Here is a 23495-nt window from a genome sequence, read left to right on the forward strand (position 1 = left end):
ACATGTAAATGGTCAAGAGATATTGTGTAGCACTCCAACAATACCCACAGACATCTGAGGACATTTAATGCTCCTTTACATTTATCAATTATTTTACTGATATGGTACTTCCATCTCAGCTTATTATCCAGCCAACTGCCAAGAAGTCTTACCACTGACACTTCTTCAAGAGTTTGACCATATAATTTCAAATCAAATGCAGGTCTATTGATCCTTTTTGTAAAACACATAACTTGTGTTTTAGCTACTAAATGCTTAAAACCCCATCTATTTGCTCCTTTTTCGTTAATTGCAACCTATATGGCTACATTGAAATTTCTATCTCTAATGAATAAAGTTGCATCAACTGCAAAAAGTGATTTTCTGACCCCTGTACTGTACCTATCTCAGAGAAAATGTCATTAACCGTAATATTAAACAAAAAAAGGCTACAAATACTACCTTGTACGTCCCATTCTCTGGCTCACAGAAGCCAAAATAAATCTTCCCTACCTTACCCGTATAAACCGTTCAAATAATAAAAAATCTCAGAAAAAATGATATTCCTTCCTCTCACTCCCAATTTTTATCTTAATCAAAATACTTTCCCTCCATAAGTTATCATGTGCTTTTGCAATATCAAAAAATACTCCCGTTGCCGTCTTGCAGTCAGACTCCACCCATGAGAAGGCCCTGATAAAGAAAGGCGGTGACCCTTATTTTTTCGTCCCGAAGAGTCGGGGAAGGGGTAGGCAAAACCGGTTCATGGCCTCCGGAGACTGCGCGTACTCCGGAACGTCCGCGCGCGCGATCGCCTTCCGCCGGACCTGCGCACAACGTGCGCGCCTGGTAACGTAGTGGCGCTGCGTGCACGCCCCCGGCCGTGTCGCGCCGCCATACGGAGTGCAGGCCGAGCCCGCGCCATGGCCGCACAGGTGCAGACTCTGCCACCACCACACCGCGCCGCCGGCCCGGCCCCCGATCACAGCGAGCCCCAGGCCGCCAGCAAACGTCTCATGGCGGCTCCGCCCCCCAAGGTCAATCCGTGGAGTAAGCCGGCGCTTGCCGTCGAGCTGGGAACTCCGAGTCCTGGGCCTGCCGCAGAGCCTGGGCCCGAGGCCCGGCCTGAGCCACCGGTACAGGCCGGAGACGTCGCTGAGGAGTCGAAAGTCGCCAGCGGCCGCAGGAAGGAATTTATCGAGGCTCCGCCGCCCAAGGTGAACCCGTGGACCCGAAGAGTGAGTGGGAGCGGCGCGGATGCCGATCCAGGTGGGTGCGGGAGGCCCAGACCTGGGCAGCAGCACCGTGGGTGGAGCTCCTGGAGAGAGCGCGGGATCATTTCTCCGTTGCCCCACCGACTGAGGCGGCGCCCATGAGGTCCGGGCTCGGGCCGTTTCCCGGGATGGGGAACTCAACCCAAACCACAACATCCCGAGTCCGGGTGCCGCTGGCTTCTGGTTTTCAACATCACTCACAACTCCCATTCTGCAAACATCTTTTTCCCATATCGACTCCTCCACCCTCCAGCATCCACCCACCCCTGTCCCTTTCCACCTCTCCGCCCATCCCTTTTCCCTCCCTCTCCCCTCCCCCATCCCTCACCCCACCCGTTCTTTTCCCCTCGACCCCTCCCCACCCGACCCGTTCCTTTCCCCTCAACCTCTCTACCTCCTTCCTCTCACCTACCCCACACACTCCATCACTGCTCCATCATCCCACGCAACAACCCCCTCCCCTTTTGACTTGTCAGGAGAACAGAGATATTCTTTTCAGTGAACCCTTTTGCTCACTTCCTGTTCTATCTGAATCTAAATCCTCTGCATGATTTATAAATCAAGGATGCTGGTCTTCAGTGAATAATTTTGGAAGTGTTTGAAGTGAGCTTTTCCCTATGCATACTGCTGGTCTGGAAGAAAGAATCCAGGCAGCGTAAATTACGCTGTGTTCGCATATTGTGCTGTACTTAGCTTTGATTTTTATGGGATTCTTTTACAAATGTATGCTTTTTGGGATTGTCAATACAGGCAGAAGTATTCATGATGGCAAACACGAGGAAATCTGCAGATACTGGAAATTCAAGCAGCACACACAAAATGCTGGTGGAACGCAGCAAGCCAGGCAGCATCTATAGGAAGAAGTACAGTTGACGTTTCGGGCCTGACGAAGGGTCTCGGCCCGAAACGTCGACAGTGCTTCTCCCTATGGATACTGCCTGGCCTGCTGCGTTCCACCAGCATTTTGTGTGTGTTGCTTGTATTCATGATGGAGAAGCTTTTAGAGCGTGGTCCCTTTGCACTAAAGATTTATTAATCTTGTGGCACAGTAAGAACAAAATATAGTGAATAAAGTTGATTTTTGATCTTTGAAAACAAAGTTGGCATCTAGCCACAAGAGATTTTGCAGATCTGGAAATCTTGTGCAACACACATGCGAGTGTGGTAGGGACCGTCCACTTTCCTCTTCATTTATACTTATTCTTCTCCCCCACCTTTTAATTCTGGCTTCTGCCCCTTTCCAGTTCTGATGATGGGCTTTAGCCCAGAATGTTGACTGTTTATTTTTCTCTACAGATGCTGCCAGACCCACTGAGTTCTTTCAGCATTTAGTGTGTGGCAGATGTAGCAACAAGTTTTAGTTCCTTTAACATAGACAGATGTCCCAAATAGTTCTTTTCTGCAGTATTGATGTGGGTGGCAAGGTTGTAATTCATTACCATGTTAATGAGTTGGAAGTTAATGAGGGCCTCATTGGGGTTGACCATGGATGTTGTATTCTAGCTGTCTATGTGATACACAGGGCAGTATGATATGGAGAACAAGCTGTTGCCTATGTAGCAGGCTTCCCTCTCCATGCAGCTGATAGATTTATAGGAATGACAGGCAGAGACCAATACAGTTTGGCACCAGTGACATCGCAGGAGTTGTCAGTGAGCATTGAACTCAAGATAGGACTGCCTTCGTGACTCCAGTTCTGGATTTTTCCTCAGGGTTTACTTCTAAACACTTGGTCATGAGTGGTATAGCCACAAGGCAAGTGGAGGTTTGAGATCAGTGTTATTCTTCCTAGATGAGCTGCCACCAATGGCTAATAAACCCCATCTGCCTGAAGTGACAGGCTTTAATGTGCCAGTAAGCCATCTTGGCTTCTTCTGTCACTAGAAGGTGTTCCACTGGGCTTAGCTAACCAAGGCCAGGGGTTGGACTTGGTTGTCAGAGGCTTTTTGAGGTGCATAAGACATAGGAGCAGAATTAGGCCATCTGGCCCATTGAGTCTGCTCTACCATTCAATCACGGCTGATCCTTTTCTATCTCCTCCTCAACCCCAGTTCCTGGCCTTCTCCCCATAACCTTTGATGCCATGTCCAATCAAGAACCCATCAATCTGTGCCTTAAATACACCCAACAACCTGGCCTCCACTGCTGCACATGGCAACAAATTCCACAAATTCACCACCCTTTGGCTAAATTTCTCCGTATCTTTGTTTTGAAAGGGCACCCCTCTATCCTGAGGCTATGCCCTCTTGTCCTAGACTCTCCCACCATGGGAAACATCCTTTTCACATCTAATCTGTCTAGGTCTTTCAACATTCAAAAGATTTCAATATGATCCCCTGTCATCTTTGTGAACCTCCTCTGGACCCTCTCAATGCCAGCACCTAAGATAAGGGGCCTAAAACTGTTCACAATACTCAAGGTGAGGCCTCACCAGTGTTTTATAAAGCCTCAGCATCACATCCTTGCTCTTGTATTCTGGACCTCAAATAAATGCTAACGTGGCATTTGCCCTCTTCAGCACCGATGCATGCCATTGGGAGCATTTAATAGGCAGTGGGAGTTTATCCCCACTACCCCTGCCTTTCACCCTGACTTTGTCAAACTTAATGCATGAAGACCAAATTCAGAAGATTGTATTAAAATAAATGGAATACCATGTTAAGAAAATCAGTAATAGATCAGAAGCTTGGGAAATTTTGGTAATAATGAAAGGTTAATGAAAAGTAAAAGGGCAAATGTGGAATATGAAAGTAACTAGAAGATAATGCAACAATAAGAGCATCTAAAAATGGAGAGCAGATAAAGGAAACAGTGGTCCCTCAGAAATTGGGCAATTAATAACAGCAAATAAATAAATAATCAATTGTTTTGGATTGTTCTTCGTGGTAGTAGAACAAGTCTCACCCCTGTAGTATTAGGTATTCAATAGGCTATAGAAAGAGAGGAGTTTAAAACTATTTACTATTTAAGGTATCATTGATTTACATAGTACTTTTCTAAAAATGTAGGCAAGTTCCCTGGATCTGATTGTTTTAAAGGAAGTGGCTACTGATGTAGAATTGCCTGGAATTTGGAGACTAGAAAACACCAGACACCATTATTGAACAAAGGGCAGGTGGAAATCAGGAAACTATATACCAATTAATCTGAAATCTGTTACTGGAAAAATGCAGAATTGTTTTCCAAAGAGTTTAGGACGTAATAAATCACAGGAGGAGAATTATGGTTTTATGAAGGAAAATTGAACTTCAAATTTGCTAGAATCTTTTGAGGATAAAGGGAAGTCAACCGATGAGTTTGGAATTGCAGTGATAAGAGTTGTAGAGCCATACAGCATAAAAAACAAATCCTTCAGCCTAATACATTCATGTAACTGTAAAACTTGTTCTAATTCTATCGCATTGGACCTGTATCACTCTCCTATCCAAATTGCTTTTAAAAATCCGTAGTTCATACCCACCATCTTCTTTCTGTGCACACACCTTGCTTGCCAGATTACTCTTGAATTTCTCCCACTGACCATAAGCCTGTGTTCTCTTGTTTTAGACTCATCACTCTAGCCTTTTTTATGCCATGTACCCCTATCACTAACTGAGGGGTCCATTGATCACAGGTTGGGAACCACTGTCCAAGAGCAAAGGGTTTTGACTAGCTTATCTGCACTGCTCATAATTTAATTAACATCCATAAGGTCACTTTATCAAGCTCTTACAGATCAGTGTTTTGTGCCTTGACAACCATTGAATCCTTGAATCCTTATCCATCTGCGTTGCCATTTTCAGAGAGTTATTATTTGCACTTGAGTTGGGTAAAACTGCACATTAGAGACATAGGGTAAAGGTTTTGAGAGAGACCTTTGTCACCTGAAAAGTTTTGAGTACCTACCTGGAATGTGGTACAGGCAGAATCTCTAATAGCATTTAAGAGGTGCTTGGATGAATCTTTGAAGTCTGGGTATGACCTACGGAAGGTTATTTTAAGAGTGGAAAAAAACAATTCCCATTGAGGTTAGCGTTGGAATCAGAGGCACGTCAGCTCAGACAGGGTTTGCAGGCCATTACTTCCTACAAAGGGAAAACCAAACATCATGAATGGCTGTTTTCTGCATTAATTCCTCATAAAATGTGATTTGATCTTCATCTAAGTCACAATAATAACACAATCTGCCTAAATTAATATTACCCAAACAATTGGACTTTGTGTCTTTATTGAACATACTGTTTAATCATTCACAGTCCAGGCTGGAAAAGTACGTGAACACACACAAAATGCTGGTGGAACACAGCAGGCCAGGCAGCATCTATAGAGAGAAGCGCTGTCGACGTTTCGGGCCGAGACCCTTTGTCAGGACTAACCGAAAGGAAAGATAGTAAGAGATTGGAAGTAGCCTCCAACCTGATGGCATGAACATTGACTTCTCTAACTTCCGTTAATGCCCCTCCTCCCCTTCTTACCCCATCCCTGACATATTTAGTTGTTTGCCTGTTCTCCATCTCCCTCTGGTGCTCCCCCCCCCCCCCCCCCTTTCTTTCCCGAGGCCTCCCGTCCCATGATCCTTTCCCTTCGCCAGCTCTGTATCACTTTCGCCAATCACCTTTCCAGCTCTTAGCTTCATCCCACCCCCTCCGGTCTTCTATCATTTTGCATTTCCCCCTCCCCCACTACTTTCAAATCTCTTACTATCTTTCCTTTCGGTTAGTCCTGACGAAGGGTCTCGGCATTTGAACATGCGTGAGGGCAGGCTAGCCAAGAACATATAGCAGAATATCAAAGTTTCTTCAGTTATATAAAGAATAAAAGGGAGTTCAGAGTTGATATTGGACCACTGGAAAATCATGCTGGTGAGGTAGTGTTGTGATGGAAATGAGAAAGATTCTTTGGGTTTCAAAGGCGAGCTCTGGACACACAGTTTTAATAATGAGTTTATTTACAAGGGGAGAAAAAGCTTGGGAACAACACAAGTGGCTACAATATTCGCACAAACGCGCTTAGAATAGAGGAGCATGGGAAAAGTCGGGTCTGCAGTACAATACACGGGGAAAACGGTGTGGGGACAGAGTACAGGTACACATACAAGCAAGGGAAAAGTAATTACAGTACCTGTCCCTCTTGGCTATAGGCAAACACGGCTCTTTGCTAAAGGGACAACAATAAACGCTCCCGCAACCCTATTCAGTGCACACCTTACCACGTGTCTTCAGCCTGGAGTGAAGCAGGCTGGTCCCTAGAGGATGGCAAAAGAGAGAGCGAGCCAAGCACATGTAGCACCCTTTATAGGTCATGGGGTGCTAGACAGGTTAATCCAATTAAGGTGGCCAATGTTTAAGTGTGCATTGATTAGTTGGGAGGGGCGAAATGTTGACTGGCAGGTGGTGTGACCTCCAACCAGGTGAGGGCAGTGCTGTCACGTGACAGGCACGGCTCTCTGGTTACACTCCACCCCTCGGAGGACACACCACACGGCCAGGACACAAGGGAGAGTGAAAACAATATCAACATACGAGAAGTAACCATTTCTAGATAGATAGATAGATACTTTATTCATCCCCATGGGGAAATTCAACTTTTTTCCAATGTCCCATACACTTGTTGTAGCAAAACTAATTACATACAATACTTAACTCAGTAAAAAATATGATATGCATCTAAATCACTATCTCAAAAAGCATTAATAATAGCTTTTAAAAAGTTCTTAAGTCCTGGCGGTAGAATTGTAAAGCCTAATGGCATTGGGGAGTATTGACCTCTTCATCCTGTCTGAGGAGCATTGCATCGATAGTAACCTGTCGCCGAAACTGCTTCTCTGTCTCTGGATGGTGCTATGTAAAGGCAGATGCATTCTTAATCATTTGGCATACATAACATAGTATAATAATAGCAATAATGACAAGAATGAGTGCGATGGACCAGTGGATGACAGTTGCCCACCCCCAGGACCCAAAGGGCTACCAATTGCCCGATGAGGTGTTGGTGCTGGAGGAGCTGGTCCCTCTATTTTTGAATTTTAGCCACCGAGTCCCGAATGTGAGCAGTCAAGTGGGTGATGTTGCTAGACTCATCAGGGATAAAGGTACAGCATTCCTTATCAGTCACTGCACATGTTCCACCATCAGCAACGAGCAGGTAGTCCAGGGCCATTCGGTTCTGCAGGGCGACCATCCTGACAGCTGTCAGTTCTGCTGCCGTTCGGGTGAGAGCATTCTCAGTGTGTTGCAGTGCCACTGCCGTCTCGTTGGCCAGAGTCTCGAGCACACTGGTCTTCTGGATCAACTCCCTGGACACTCGGGCCATACCATAACTGGGAAAGGCTATCATCCAGAACCTCTCTGCCTCTGTAATGGCCCTCTTGTCCTGGTGGCCGCTGTACGCCGGGTGCTCTCCAAGGTCATTCAGGGGGTTGCTGAAGGGCACCACATATGCTGGAAAGCAGCAGCCGTACCAGCTGGTGGGGAGCCACGGGTAGGCACGGTGGCTGCAGGTCAGTGGGTCCTGTTCAGAGTCCAGGGAGCTCCCAGCTTAGCGGCACCATCGGCAGTGGTCACTGGGGCACCCGGGTACCAGTTGTGCTCGCAGTCACTGTGACCGACTGAAAGGTTGGAAGTCTGCTCATAGAAACATAGAAAATAGGTGCAGGAGTAGGCCATTCAGCCCTTTGAGCCTGTACCTGCTTTCTCTCCATACCCCTTGATCCCTTTAGCCACAAGGGCCATATCTAACTTCCTCTTAAATATAGCCAATGAACCAGCCTCAACTGTTTCCTGTGGCAGAGAATTCCACAGATTCACCACTGTGTGAAGAGGTTTTTCCTCATTTCGGTCCTAAAAAGCTTCCCCTTTATCCTTAAACTGTGACCCCTCGTTCTGGACTTTCCCAACATAGGAAACAATCTTCCTGCATCTAGCCTGTCGAATCCCTTCAGAATTTTATACGTTTCAATAAGATCCCCCCTCAATCTTCTAAATTCCAGTGAGTATAAGCCTTGTCGATCCAGTCTTTCTTCATATGAAAGTCCTGCCATCCCAGGAATCAATCTGGTGAACCTTCTCTGTACTCCCTCTATGGCAAGAATGTCTTTCCTCAGATTAGGGGACCAAAACTGCACACAATATTCTAGGTGCGGTCTCACCAAGGCCTTGTACAACTGCAGTAGAACCTCCCTGCTCCTGTACTCAAATCCTTTTGCTATGAATGCCAACATACCATTTGCCTTTTTCACCACCTGCTGTACCTGCATGCCCACCTTCAATGACTGGTGTACAATGACACCCAGGTCTCATTGCATCTCCCCTTTTCCTAATCGGCCACTGTTCAGATAATAATCTGTTTTCCTGTTCTTGCAACCAAAGTGGATAACCTCACATTTATCCACATTAAATTGCATCTGCCATGAATTTGCCCACTCACCTAACCTATCCAAGTCACCCTGCATCCTCTTAGCATCCTCCTCACAGCTAACACCGCTGCCCAGCTTCGTGTCATCTGCAAACTTGGAGATGCTGCATTTAATTCCCTCGTCTAAATCATTAATATATATTGTAAACAACTGGGGTCCCAGCACTGAGCCTTGTGGTACCCCACTAGTCACTGCCTGCCATTCTGAAAAGGTCCCATTTACTCCCACTCTTTGCTTCCTGTCTGCCAACCAATTCTCTATCCACATCAATACCATACCCCCAATACCGTGTGCTTTAAGTTTGCACACTAATCTCCTGTGTGGGACCTTGTCAAAAGCCTTTTGAAAATCTAAATATACCACATTCACTGGCTCTCCCCTATCCACTCTACTAGTTATATCTTCAAAAAATTCTATAAGATTTGTCAGACATGATTTTCCTTTCACAAATCCATGCTGACTTTGTCCGATGATTTCACCTCTTTCCAAATGTGCTGTTATCACATCTTTGATAACCGGCTCTAGCATTTTCCCCACCACCGATGTCAGACTAACCGGTCTATAATTCCCTGGTTTCTCTCTCCCTCCTTTTTTAAAAAGTGGGGTTACATTAGCCATCCTCCAATCCTCAGGAACTGGTCCAGAATCTAAGGAGTTTTGAAAAATTATCACTAATGCATCACTATTTCTTGGGCTACTTTCTTAAGCACTCTGGAATGCAGACCATCTGGCCCTGGGGATTTATCTGCCTTTAATCCCTTCAATTTACCTAACACCACTTCCCTACTAACATGTATTTCCCTCAGTTCCTCCATCTCACTAGACCCTCGGTCCCTTACTATTTCCGGAAGATTATTTATGTCCTCCTTAGTAAAGACAGAGCCAAAGTAGTTATTCAATTGGTCTGCCATGTCTTTGTTCCCTATGATCAATTCGCCTGTTTCTGACTGTAAAGGACCTACATTTGTCTTGACCAATCTTTCTTTTCATGTATCTATAAAAGCTTTTACAGTCAGTTTTTATGTTCCCTGCCAGCTGTCTCTCATAATCTTTTTTCCCTTTCCTAATTAAGCCCTTTGTCCTCCTCTGCTGGTCTCTGAATTTCTCCCAGTCCTCAGGTGTGCTGCTTTTTTTTTGCTAATTTATGTGTTTCTTCTTTGGACTTGATACTATCCCTAATTTCCCTTGTCAGCCATGGGTGCACTACCTTCCCTGGTTTATTCTTTTGCCAAACTGGGATGAACAATTGTTGTAGTTCATCCATACGATCTTTAAATGCTTGCCATTGCATATCCACCGTCAACCCTTTAAGTATCATTTGCCAGGTTATCTTAGCTAATTCACATCTCATACCTTCAAAGTTACCCTTCTTTAAGTTCAGAACCTTTGTTTCTGAATTAACTATGTCACTCTCCATCTTAATGAAGAATTCCACCATATTATGGTCACTCTTACCCAAGGGGCCTCGCACGACAAGATTGCTAACTAACCCTTCCTCATTTCCCCATGGGGATGAATAAAGTATCTATCTATCTAATACCCAATCTAGAATGGCCTGCTCTCTAGTTGGTTCCTCGACATGTTGGTTCAGAAAACCATCCCACATACATTCCAAGAAATCCTCTTCCTCAGCACCCTTACCAATTTGGTTCACCCAATCTATATGTAGATTGAAGTCACCCATTATAACTACTGTTCCTTTATTGCACGCATTTCTAATTTCCTGTTTAATGCCACCCCCAACCTCACTACTACTGTTAGGTGGCCTGTGCACAACTCCCACCAGCGTTTTCTGCCCCTTAGTGTTATGAAGCTCTATCCATATCGATTCCACATCCTCCAGGCTAATGTCCTTCCTTTCTATTGCGTTAATCTCCTCTCTAACCAGCAATGCTACTCCACTTCCTTTTCCTGTCTATCCCTCCTGAATATTGAATATCCCTGGATGTTGAGCTCCCATCCTTGGTCATCCTGGAGCCATGTCTCTGTGATCCCAACTATATCATATTCATTAATAACTATCTGCACATTCAATTCATCCACCTTGTTACGAATGCTCCTCGCATTGACACACAAAGCCTTCAGGCTTGTTTTTACAACACTCTTAGCCCTTATACAATTATGTTGAAAAGTGGCTCTTGCTTTTTGTCCTGGATTTGCCTGCCTGCCACTTTTACTTTTCACCTTACTACTTTTTGCTTCTACCCTCATTTTACACCCCTCTCTCTCTGCACTTGTTCCCATCCCCCTGCCATATTAGATTAAAGCCTCCTGAACAGCAGTAGCAAACGCTCCCCCTAGGACATTGGTTCCCGTCCAGCCCAGGTGCAGACCGTCCTGTTTATACCGGTCCCACCTCCCCCAGAACTGGTTCCAATGCCCCAGAAAGTTGAATCCCTCCCCCATGCACCATTTTTCAAGCCACGTATTCATCTGAAATATCCTCCTATTTCTACTCTGACTAGCACTTGGCACTGGTAGTAATCCAGAGATTATTACCTTTGTGGTCCTACTGTTTAGTTTATCTTCTAACTCCCTAAATTCACCTTGTAGGACCTCATCCCATTTTTTACCTATATCGTTGGTACCTATGTGCACCACGACCACTGGCTGTTCACCCTCCCATTCCAGAATGTCCTGCAGCCGCTTAGAGACATCCTTGATCCTTGCACCAGGGAGGCAACATACCATCCTGGAGTCTTGTTTGCGGCCACAGAAACGCCTATCTATTCCCCTTACAATCGAATCCCCTATCACTATAGCTCACCCACTCCATTTCCTTCCCTCCTGTGCTGCAGAGCCACCCATGGTGCAATGAACTCGGCTGCTGCTGCTGCTCATTACAGAGCCTGCACCAACATTCCCTGGGTCTACTCAGTGGCTGTGGGAGGGTGGGGTCTCGAGTGAAGGTCAAATTGTAGGGAGGGAAATACCAGTTCCTGAAGTACCCACCCCATCGGGGATCAAGGGAAGAGACGTTGTGTAGTGGGGAGGAGAGTGGTGGGGGACTGCCAGCAGGGCCCCCCCCCAAACAGATATACCAAAACCAGCAGGAGCAAACAGTCTGTACAAACAGTTCATCTCGATGTCATGCAGTGGGATCGGCATGAGTGGCAGTGCATCATCGGCGTGTGCTGGGGTCCGCATGCAGATCCAGCAGTCCGATATGTTGGTGTTGCTGGCAAACTCGTAAGCGACCCTGAGGAAGGTGTTGGCAGCTGTCCTGAAGCCGATCATCGCAGCAACCAGGAGGGATGACTGAAGTAGCACCATTGTCCTGTTGTGGGGGGGGGGGGGGGGGGGGGCAGGAGGAAACTCAGAAACTCATTCCCGTCTGATTAAATGCCGGGTATGTATACAAGACATATCGGATTTACCCAGAATGGCAACCCAGCGAGTGTCCCCTGGACCGCGCGTGACAATTTCTCCCTTCTTGGGGGGACTCTGTGGCTGTCTTATCCATACTCTACCTGAGTCCTCGGTCTCAGTGGGTTCAGTGGTTTCCAAGTCAGGCGATGGGGAGTGTGCCAGATGGCGGGACAGTGAGGACCCCCTTTGGCCAGTGGGCCATATGTTTAATTGGTCAACAGCCTGCTAAAGGACACTTAGCCACCCCTGCAGTGTGCGAGAGAGTGTCAGAGTGTGAATTTTTTCCTTGAGCAGGCCGTTCATTCTTTCAATTAAGCCCGATGCCGGGGGATGGTGTATGTGGAACAGCGATGAGATTCCTGGTCAGGGCGTACTTTTTCTTATTTTGCTGTGGAAGCGGTCCAATATAGTCGATTTGCCATACCCGACCCGCTCCCATGCCGCAACGGATATGGCCTGGTGGCCCTCTGGGCCAGCCCTGTGGCTTGACCTGCTGGCAGATGGGGCAGTTAGCTACAGAGGTTTTGCGTTGGTCGAGTGTCAAGGTGACACTTAATTGTTCAGCCCAGCACCGCGTGCCATCGGCCCGCAAGTGGCCACCTTTGCAGTGTGCCCATGCTGCTAGTGCTCTGGGGTCTGTGTCAGGGGTGGAAGTGGTAGCATGATACTTGGGCAGCCTGGTTCACAGCGGTGTTAAATGTTGCCTCTTTGTTATCTTTTTGGGTATGGGTATCCACATGGTGTGCAGAAACTTTTCTGTGGGTAGCCTGGTCCCAAATGAAATGCCAGTGGTTCTGTCCCAAGAGGGGACACCCGTGTATTTCCCACCCCATGTCTTGCCACCGGGCTATCCACACCGCCATGCCATTAGCTACTGCCCAGGAGTCAGTATAGATGTGGATTGGTCCGGTGGTGTTTTGGAGGGTGAGGGCTACTTCCGCCAGCTCGGCAAGTTGTCTGGAACCCCCCTCCCCCTCTGTGGTCAAAATTTTGCCCATGGCGGGATGAAGTGCTGCCGCTTTCCACAATGGTTTTCCCTCTTTCCAGCGGCTGGAGCCGTCTGTGAACCAGGCATGCAGTTTGTTGTCAGGGTCGAGGGAATCGAAGGGTTGGTCCTGGGACTGGGGGAAAGCCACAACTTATTCATGGAGGCGGCTGACCCCTTCAGAACTGGTTCAGCCCGGTCCGCAATGTACCACTTCCACTTCCACTTGACAATGGAGGACCTCTGGGCACGGCCCTCTTTGTGGGTGGAATCGGGGGACTTGACCCATTGCATTATGGGAAGGAAGACAGGGTCGGTGCCTGTTTGATGTTCTGTGGCGAGGAGCGCCAGATAACAGGCTAGTTACTGGCGCTCGAAGGGGCTGTAACGCCCTGCTGCTTCAGGTAGGGACTTACTCCAGAAACCGAGGGGGTCTCTGCGCCCATGGGTCTTCTGCCAGAGGCTCTACTCGGCGATCATCTCACTGGCTAAAACCTGTAACTCAGATCTGCCTGGCGGGGGAGAAAGTGGCATTGCTTGTTCCACAGCTTGTTCAGCTGTATCAAAAGCAGCCTGTTGCTCAGGTCCCCGTAGAAATGTGGATTTTTTTCCTGGAGATCCTATAGAGTGGCCAAAGAAGCATGGTCAAGTAGGGTATATGCTGTCGCCAATAGCCCAGGAGCCCCACAAATCTCTGTGTGTCAGTTTTATTAGAGGGGACAGCAGAATTTAAAATTTTATTTTTCGCAGCATCAGGGATGTTTCTATGGCCAGAGTTCCATTGTATTCCCAGAAAGTGAAATGGCTGGGGCTCTGTACCTTCTCCATGTTAATTGCCCAGCCCTGTCCCCTGAGGAATTCAGTGAGCATATGAAGGGCTTCTGAGACAATGGTCTCAGACGGGCCTTGGAGGAGGATATTGTCAACGTAATGGGCAATTGACAGCTCGGGGGGAAGCTGGATGTGGTGTAAATTGCGGGAGATAAGACCATGGTAGATAGTGGGGCTGTGGACATAGCCTTATGGTAGGCGACAAAAGGTGTATTGTCTGCCATCCCAAGTAAATGCAAGTTGGTCCTGGCTATCCTGATGCAGGGGGATAGAGAAAAATGCATTAGCGAGATGAACAACCGCATACCAGGCTTTATGTGGACGTCCTGAGATGTACTCAATGAGGGTGACAATGTTGGGTACAGTGTTGGCGAGGGGGGTTGCAACCTTGTTTAAGTGCCTGTAATCATCGGTCATCTGCCAGGGCTGTTGAAAGGGGAGGCTGTGGGTCAAATAACTCCCTCCCGTAGTAGGGCTTGAATGGAGTCTGTGATTTCTTGGTGTCCCCCTGGTACGCTGTACTGATGGTTGCAGATGACCTTGGAGGGAGGGGAGAACAACAATGGCTCCCACTTAGCCGCCCCAACGACAATAGTGGCTCGCGCAGTGCTGAAGATGAACTTGCCCCGTTTGTTTGAAGGGACTGTCCCTTTAAAACATTGATCCCGAGGATACATTCCGGGGAGGAGGCAATAAGGACTTGTACAGGTCGGGGGGGGGGGGGGGGGTGATGGTTGCCTATGGCTAGGTGAAGTGTGACCTCCCTGGTGGGCAAAAGGGAGCCCCCCCCCCAACTCCTCGATTTGCATGTTGGTGCCCCTCCATGTGGCGGGATTACCTGGGATGATTGTGTACTGGGCACCTGTATCGACAAGTGCCATCCACCTCTCTGCGTGTTTCTCTTTCCCCGATGTATATGTATATGACAGGTATATGTGGCCTCAGCTCCCCCGGGTGGGAGAAGACGCGAGAGCAAATGTGCTGGGGGCCCTGGCCTTCATCCTATGGGAGGGGGGAAAGGTCTGCCACCCCTGTGGTGAGGCGCCTTGGTGGTGGAGGTGGGACATTTCCTGTCTCAGGAATTCCCTGAGTGCTGCCTTGAGGGCAGGCGAGGCAGTTTCAGGTAAGGGAGGTGCAGAGGGTGGGCTGGTGTGGGCATCGTCTGGCCGGGCAGTCTGGGGGCTGGAGGTGCCACCTGCGTTGGCGGGGCGGCTGGTGGTCTTACTGTGCTAGTCTTGCCCCTGCAATGCTCCTTCCACAGGGCATATAGGTTGGGGGTGGGGATGCCATCTATGCTGTCACGGTCCACCCCTGCACGCAGCAGGTCTGTGTACAGCTGTCTGCGTGTAAAGCGGGGAGGGATAGTGTTTGGAGCCCTTGCCTTGGTCTTGCAGACCTGGACGGGTGCCCCCCTCTGCAAATATTCCAATCCCTTCAAGAGGGTGATGTCATCCGATATAGTCCTACCGCTGGCTGGTGCCATGAGGGGCAGGATGGCAGACTTCAGGTCGGGGCGCGCGGTAGTGACCAGGTATCCTGCTAGGGCACTGGTCACTCGTGTCTTCGAGGAAGTTGCGGTTGCAGGCACCTTGATAGATGCCGTTGACCGGTGCCCATTCCCTGATAACCCGGGTGCCCTCACTGACCGTACCCCATTGCGGGCTCCAGAAGGGTGGGATATCGGGCTCTCACCGCGGTCACTACCCGATCCCACAGGGTAGTTCCATAGTGAACTCCTGTTTGTGGCGCCCGCAGCGCATTGTTTATGCTCTGCTGGTCAGAGAGGCTTCTCAGGGCACTTGTCTCCTGATGGGAGAGGCTGAGGTTGGGGCCCCCCTCGTTCCACAGCTGGAGCAGCCAGGTGGCCAGGTGCTCGCCTGGTCATTGGCGGTACCGATCCGCCAGTTGGGTCAGCTCCTTGGGGGAGAAGTCCCGGGTCTCCGTGGTCTCGGAGTGACCAAGGGTAGGTCTGGGCAGGTCCCCCTCATCCCCTTCCTCCCTGAGGTGAACCTGGGACTGCGTGGTGATGGGTTGGGCATGTTGGAGCTAGGGTGAAGGGGGGGGGAAGGTTGGTTGTGGGACCTAGGCTTCTCGGACTCCCCCTCCCCGTCGCTATTCAGCCAGATGTCCCCATCCCCCAGCCACGCGTCCAGCTTGTCGCTGCGCTGGACCAGGGCTCGAATCTTTAGCGGGTCTGGCTGCCCACGCCTGCTGCAATTGTATGAGCCCGCAGGTGGCCTCAGTTCCCCTGACCCCGAGCTCCTTGGCTCGGGTCTGGGCAGCTTGTGCTGCCTTCCGCAGCGTGCAGCAGCGCTGCAGGAGCTCTTCTAGCTCCTTGTCCTTCTGACCACATAAGTGCTGAATGTGGTCGGTAATTCTGACCTGGCATCTCAGCAGGGATGCAAACAACCAAAAGGCACCCCTTTGACTCCCCCTGGCTTTGGGGAACCCTGATTCCTTAAGGAGGGAGACCACATGGTGGCCAGCTTCTTGCTACGGGGGTCTAACTGCTCAGACCAGTCCAGTAGTTTCCCGTGGTCTGCCAGCATGCTGGCCAGACTCTCAAACCCCTCCCTTTCATCGGTCCACCCAGGGATCTTATTCTGGGTGCCTGCACTGGCTTTCTTCCCCTTGTTCCAGAATATTCTTCCCTGTGCTGTGTCTAGCCAAGACCTCTGAGACCCTGCTCCCAGCGCCAAATGTGATGGAAATGAGAAAGATTCTTTGGGTCTCAAAGGCAAGAGCTCTGGACACACAGTTTTAATAATGAGTTTATTTACAAGGGGAGAAAAAGCTTGGGAACAGCACAAGCGGCTAAAATATTCGCACAAACGCGCTTAGAATAGAGGAGCGTGGGAAAAGTCGGGTCTGCAGTACAATACACGGGGAAAACGGTGTGGGGACGGAGTACAGGTACACATACAAGCAAGGGAAAAATAACTACAGTACCTGTCCCCCTTGGCTATGGGCAAGCACAGTTCTTTGCTAAAGGGACAACAATAAACGCTCCCGCAACCCTATTCAGTGCACACCTTACCACGTGTCTCCAGCGCTGTTCTGCTGTCTTCAGCCTGGAGTGAAGCAGGGTGGTCCCTCGAGGATGGCAAAAGAGAGAGCGAGCCAAGCACATGTAGCACCCTTTATAGGTCACGGGGTGCTAGATAGGTTAATCCAATTAAGGTGGCCAATGGTTAAGTGTGCATTGATTAGTTGGGAGGGGTGAAATGTTGATTGGCAGGTGGTGTGACCTCCAACCAGTTGAGGGCAGTGCTGTCACGTGACAGGCACGGCTCTCTGGTTACAGGTAGTAATGGGGAACAAAGAAATGACAGATGGATTTAATGGCTACTTTGTATCTGTCCTCACTGTGGAAGACACTAGCAGTGTGCCAGAGGTCCATGAGTGCCATTAATATTACAAAGCCAAACTCAAAGGTCTTAAGCTGGGTAAGTTAACTGGACCAGATGGACTACACCCCTGAATCCTGAGAGAGGTTGCTGAAGAGATAATGGATGCATTGGTCATGATCTTTCAAGACTCACTTGACTCTGGCATGGTCCCGGAGGACTGGAAGATTGCAAATGTCACTCCACTCTCTAAGAAGGGAGAAAAGCAAAAGAAAGGAAATTGTAGGCTAGTTAGCTGAACCTCAGTGGTTGGGAAAGTGTTGGAGTTCATCATTAAAGATGAGGTTTCTGGGTACTTGGAGACTAATGATAAAATAAGTAAAAGTCAGCATGGTTTCTATAAAGGGAAATCTTGCCTGAGAAATCTGTTACGAGTTCTTCAAGGAAGTAGAAAGCAGGGTGGACAAAGGAGGGGTAGTGGGTGTCATTTATTTGGATTTTCAGAAGGCGCTTGATAAGGTGCCACACATGAGGCTGCTTAACAAGATAAAATCCTAGGGTGTTACAAGAAAGATACTGGCATGGATAGAGAAATGGCTGACAGGCAGGAGGCAGAGTGGGAATAAAGGTGGCCTTTTCTGGTTGACTGCCGGTAACTAGTGGTGTTCCTCAGGGACTGCTACTTTTCATATGGTTTATCAATGATTTAGATAGTGGAATTGATGGCTTTGTGGCAACGTTTGTGGATGATGTGAAGATAGGTGGAGGGGTAGGTATTGCTGAGGAAGCTATGCGATTGCAGCAGGACTTGGACAAATTGGAAGAATGGCTAAAAAAAAAAGTGGTAGATGGAATACAGTGTTGGGAAATGTATGATAATGCACTTTGGTAAAAGGAGCCACAGTGGGGAGAAGGTTCAAACATCAGAGGTGCAGAAAGTCTTTGTTTGGGAGTCCCAGAAGGTTAATTTACAGGGTAAGAAGGCAAATGCAATGTTGGCACTTATTTCAAAGGGAATAGAATATAAAAACAGGGAGATAATGCTGAGATTTTATAAGACACTTGACAGGCCACACTCGGAGTATTGTCAACAGTTTTGGGCCCCATATCTCAGAAAGAATATGTTGTCATTGGAGAGAGTCCAGAGGAGGTTCGCGAGGATGAATCCAGGAATGAAGGGGTTAACATATGAGGAGCATTTGGCAGCTTTGGGCCTATACTCATTGGAAATTAGAAGAATGCAGGGAGATATCAGTGAAAACTACTGAATTTTGAAAGGGATAAACAGGGAGATGTAGAGAGGAAGTATCCTATGGTGGGGAGGGTCGTATCTAGAACTAGAGGGCACAGAGGTAAGGAGGAATTTTTTTAGCCAAAGATTAGTGAATCTGTGGAATGCTCTGCCACAGACTGTAGTGGAAGTTGATTGCTTCCTAATCAGGGCATCAAAGGATATGGTGAGAAGGCAGGTATATGGGGGTGAGCAGGATCTGGGATCAGTTATGATGGAATGGTGGAGCAGACTCAATGGGCTGAATGCCCTAATTCTGATCCTATGTCTTACGATCTTTTGAATGGAGAATTTAGGATGATCGAAGGATTTCTGCAGGTCTTTTGCTGTTGCCCTTGGGTTCTTTTTCACCATTTTCAGCAATGTATGTTGTGCACTAGATATGATCTTTGCAGGATGTCCACTCCTTCATTTGTAGGCAGTTTCTCTTATTGTGGACTGGTGAACTGGTATTTCGAAATGCCTTTGTAGCCTTATCCAGCTTCATGTATCTCTACAATTGTATGGTCTTCTGAAAGTTTTGGTTGAGGCAAGGTGCACATAAACAGATCTTTCTTGAGAAGAGCAGGCTCCAACCTACTCCTCCTTTCTTTAAGAATCATGGTTTCCCTTCTGTCATCATCAACGATGCCCTTACCCGCATCTTCTCCATTTCCTGCACTTCGGCCCTCACCCCATCCTCCTGTCACCACAACAGGGTTCGTGTTCCCCTTGTCCTCACCTACCACCCCACCAGCCTCTGGATCCAGCATATTCTCCTCCGCAACTTCCGCCACCTTCAACAGGACCCCACCACTAAGGACATCTTTCTCTCTCTACCTCTCTCTGCTTTTTGCAGGGATCGTTCCCTCTGCGACTGCCTGGTCCACACGTCCCTCCCCACAGATCTCCCACCTGGTACTTATCCCTGTAAGTGCAAGTGCTACACCTGTCCCTACACCTCCTCTCTTACCACCATTCAGGGCCCCAAACAGTCCTTCCAGGTGAGGCAACACTTCACTTGTGAGTCTATTGGGGTAATCTGTTGCATCTGGTGCTCCTGGTGCGGCCTCCTCTACATAGGTGATACCCGACGCAGATTGGGGGACCGTTTCGTCAAGCACCTCTGCTCTGTCCGCAACAACAGACAGGATCTTCAGGTTGCCACCCACTTCAACTCTGCTTCACATTCCCATTCGGATATGTCCATACATGGCCTCCTCTACTGCCATGATGAGGCCAAACTCAGGTTGGAGGAGCAACACCTCATATACCGTCTGGGTAGTCTCCAGCCCCTTGGTATGAACATTGAATTCTCCAACTTCCAGTAATTCCCTCCCTCTTCCTTCCCCCATCCCACTTTCACTCTATCTCCTCTTCTAGCTGCCTATCACCTCTCTCATGATTCTGCCTTCTACTACCCATAGTGCTTTCCCCTTAGATTCCTCTTTCACCTCTCCTGCCTATCCCCTCCCTGCTTCCCCTCCCCCACCCTTTGATCTTTCCTCTGATTGGTTTTCCACCCTTCCCCCACCTTCTTTATGGGGCCCCTGCCCCCTCCTTTTTCAGTCCTGATGAAGGGTCTCAGCCTGAAACGTTGACTACTTGTTTCCACAGATGCTGCCTGACCTGCTGAGTTCATCCAGCTTGTTTGTATGTGTTAACCTACACCTCCAAACTGATCTCATTGATTGGAACACCTAACTCCAAATAGCTTTAGCAGAAGGTATTACCCCAGAGGTTCACATACTTTTTTGAACCTAGCTTGTAATTGTTTAAATGATATACTCAGTAACGACAAGAGGAAGTAGAGTAGAATTGTTTGTGTGTTATTTGTTCAGGCAGATTGTCTATTATTGTGACTTAAATGAAGATTAGACCACATTTTATGAGTAATTTTTGCAGAAAACCAGGTAATTGCAAAGGGTTCACAAACTTAGTCTTGCAACTGTACCTCTTATCATATCTGTCTCCATGACCATCAGGTATTTTGTAAGCCTCCGCAGTTCCAGAGAAAGCAACCCTGGTTTATCCAATATTTTACAGAATCTACCCTCTGGCCCAGGCATTATTCTCTCTGCACCCTCTCCAAAGTTTCTACATCCTTCCTAAAATGGGGCAGCCAGTTTTGAATGCATTCCCCTGATGTTGCCTCACCAGAGTTTTATAGGATGAAATGTTATATTGCAATTGTGTAAGGATTTTTTAAAAGGCTGCACTTCAACCTTTCGTACAGTTTTGGTCACCCTCTAATAGGAAATACATTATTAAGATGGAATGAGTGTAAACAGTATGTGTGAGAATGTTGCCAGGACTGAACACTTGCGTTATCCAGAGAAGTTGAGCTGACGAGGACTTTAATCCTTGGAATGTAGACTGAGGACAATACAGGCCCAGAGATATCAAGCGCTCTTCCTATGACAAGCCGTTCAATACTGGATCATTTTCATGGACCTCTTTTGAACTGTCTTCGATTTCAGCACATTCTTTCTAAGATAAGGGGCCCAAAACTGCTTGCAATACTCCCAAATGAGGCCTCGCCAGTGCTTTATAAAGTCTCAATATGCTTCACTGCCTCTAAACCTTTCTTCTGCCTGATGCAAACATATTCTATGAATCAGCGAAACCCTTCCTTAACTTGCCATCTTTCCGATTTTTACTGGTGGAGTATTCATTTAAGATCCCACTGATGGTCCCTGGCCCCACACAATTTTCCCATTGATCCCCAAGGGGTCCTTTTCTTTGCCTTCTCGCTCCTGATAAATTTATGAAGGATTTGTCACCTCAGTCCTACTTGACAACGCTATTTTATGTCCTTCTAGAATCTGTCCTAGTTCTCTCCTGCATCCTCTGTAAACACAGCTCACACTCCTGACCAGTTGCCTATAACTGACATATGCTTCCTTATTTCCTATCAAATGTACAGTTTTAAACCATGAGACATAGGAGCAATATTAGGCCATTTGGCCCATCGAGTGTTCTGCTGTTCAATCATGGCTGATCCATTCTTATAAACACCTCAGCTTAACTCCCCGGCCTCCTACCCGTAACATTTGATGCTGTGACCAATTAAGCACCTATTAATCTCCGCCTTAAATACTCCCAATGACCTGGCCTCCACAGCTGCCTGTGGTAATAAATTACACAAATTCACCACCCTCTGGCAAATGAAATTTTCCCGCATCTCTGTTTTAAATGGATACCCCTCTATTCTGAGGCTGTGCCCTCTTATACAGGTCCTTCAGCCCACAAAGTTGTGCGGAACATGTCCCAAACTTAGAAATTACTAAGCTTACCCATAGCCCTCTATTTTTCTAAGCTCCACGTACCCATCCAAAAGTCTCTTAAAAGACCCTATCGTATCCGCCTCCACCACCTTTGCTGGCAGCCCATTCCACGCACTCACCACTCTTTCTATAAAAAAAACTTACCGCTGACATCTCCTCTGTACCTACTCCCCAACACCTTAAACCTGTGTCCTCCTGTGGCAACCATTTCAGCGCTGGGAAAAAGCCTCTGACTGTCCACACAATCAATGCTTCTTATCATCTTATACACCTCTTGTCAGGTCACCTGTCATCCTGTCGCTCCAAGGAGAAAAGGCCGAGTTCACTCAACCTATTCTCATAAGGCATGCTCCCCAATCCAGGCAATGTCCTTGTGAATCTCCTCTGCACCCTTTTTATGACTTCAACATCCTTCCTGTAGTGAGGTGACCAGAATTGAGCAAAGAACGCCAAGTGGGGTCTGACCAGGGTCCTATACAGCTGCAACATTACCTTTCGGCTCCTAAATTCAATTCCACGATCGATGAAAACCAATACACCATATGCCTTCTTAACAACAGAATCAACCTGCACGGCTGCTTTGAGCGTCCGATGGACTCGGACCCCAAGATCCCTCTGATCCTCCACACTGCCAAGAGTCTTACCATTAATACTATATTCTGCCATCATATTTGACCTACCAAGATTAACCACTTCACACTTGTACGAGGAAATCTGCAGATGCTGGAAATTCAAACAACACACACAAAATGCTGGTGGAACACAGCAGGCCAGGCAGCATCTATTGGGAGAAGCACTGTCGACTTTTCGGGCTGAGACCCTTCGTCAGGGTCTCAGCCGAAAACGTTGACAGTGCGTCTCCCTATAGATGCTGCCTGGCCTGCTGTGTTCCACCAGCTTTTTGTGTGTGTCACTTCACACTTATCTGGGTTGAACTCCATCTGCCATTTCTCAGCCCAGTTTTGCATCTCTTTGAGCCAAAGCCTGACACTCCCATTCTCACCACTGACCCAGTCCCAACAATGGCCACTCTGCTTGTCCCCTCTGTACTTTTATTTTCTTGTCTCTGCACTGTTCTCGCTGACCTGCGAGAAACCTCCTCATTATGCACTGCTCTTCCTGCTGACTGGGCTGCTTGAATGACACTGAATGCCTGCAAAGCTCTTCTTTTAAATGACCACTGCTGACCTGCAAGAAACCTCCTCACAGTGTGCTGCTCCTGCCACTGATTGGGCTACTGGAATGGTAAACCAGGGTTCCCTATTCTTTAGAAATGCAAACTCGAGAAAATCTGCAGATGCTGGAAATTCAAGCAACACACACAAAATGCTGGTGGAACGCAGCAGGCCAGGCAGCATCTATAGGAACAAGTACAGTGAACGTTTCGGGTCTCGGCCTGCAACGTCGACTGTACTTCTTCCTGTAGATGCTGCCTGGCCTGCTGTGTTCCACCAGCATTTTGTGTGTGTTCCCTATTCATTACAGCTTTGATTTTTGCTCTGTTGAAGACATGCTGACTCTGAACTCTTCCCATCTTGTCTTTCAACACCACCCAATTACCAGATGTTGTTTTTCTCTTTAGCAGCTGCTCCCAATTTGCTTTTGCCAGGCCCTGCCTTGTGTGCTGTGGAAATGAGCTGTCCCTGATTTCAGAACTTAGCTCCAGGACCAACCATATCTTTTTCCATGACAGCCTTGAAACTTGCTGACATGTAGTCACTGATTCAAACAGTTTCTTTGTGGATGTTATCCCCACTTGC

General features: G+C 47.9%; 1 protein-coding gene across 2 annotated transcripts in view; it reads left to right on the forward strand.

Annotated features, from left to right (window-relative positions):
• The first annotated feature begins 860 nt into the window (after nt 1-860).
• The window catches only part of larp1 (La ribonucleoprotein 1, translational regulator), a 233455-nt gene continuing 210820 nt past the window's right edge, over nt 861-23495 (forward strand). For both annotated transcript variants that reach the window (XM_073067040.1, XM_073067041.1), the window contains exon 1: nt 861-1248. In XM_073067040.1, the coding sequence (XP_072923141.1) occupies nt 903-1248 (346 nt within the window). In that variant the 5' untranslated portion in view covers nt 861-902. The remainder of the gene's footprint in view (nt 1249-23495) is intronic.

Source organism: Hemitrygon akajei, chromosome 15, assembly GCF_048418815.1.
Source record: "Hemitrygon akajei chromosome 15, sHemAka1.3, whole genome shotgun sequence".
NCBI lineage: Eukaryota > Metazoa > Chordata > Chondrichthyes > Myliobatiformes > Dasyatidae > Hemitrygon > Hemitrygon akajei.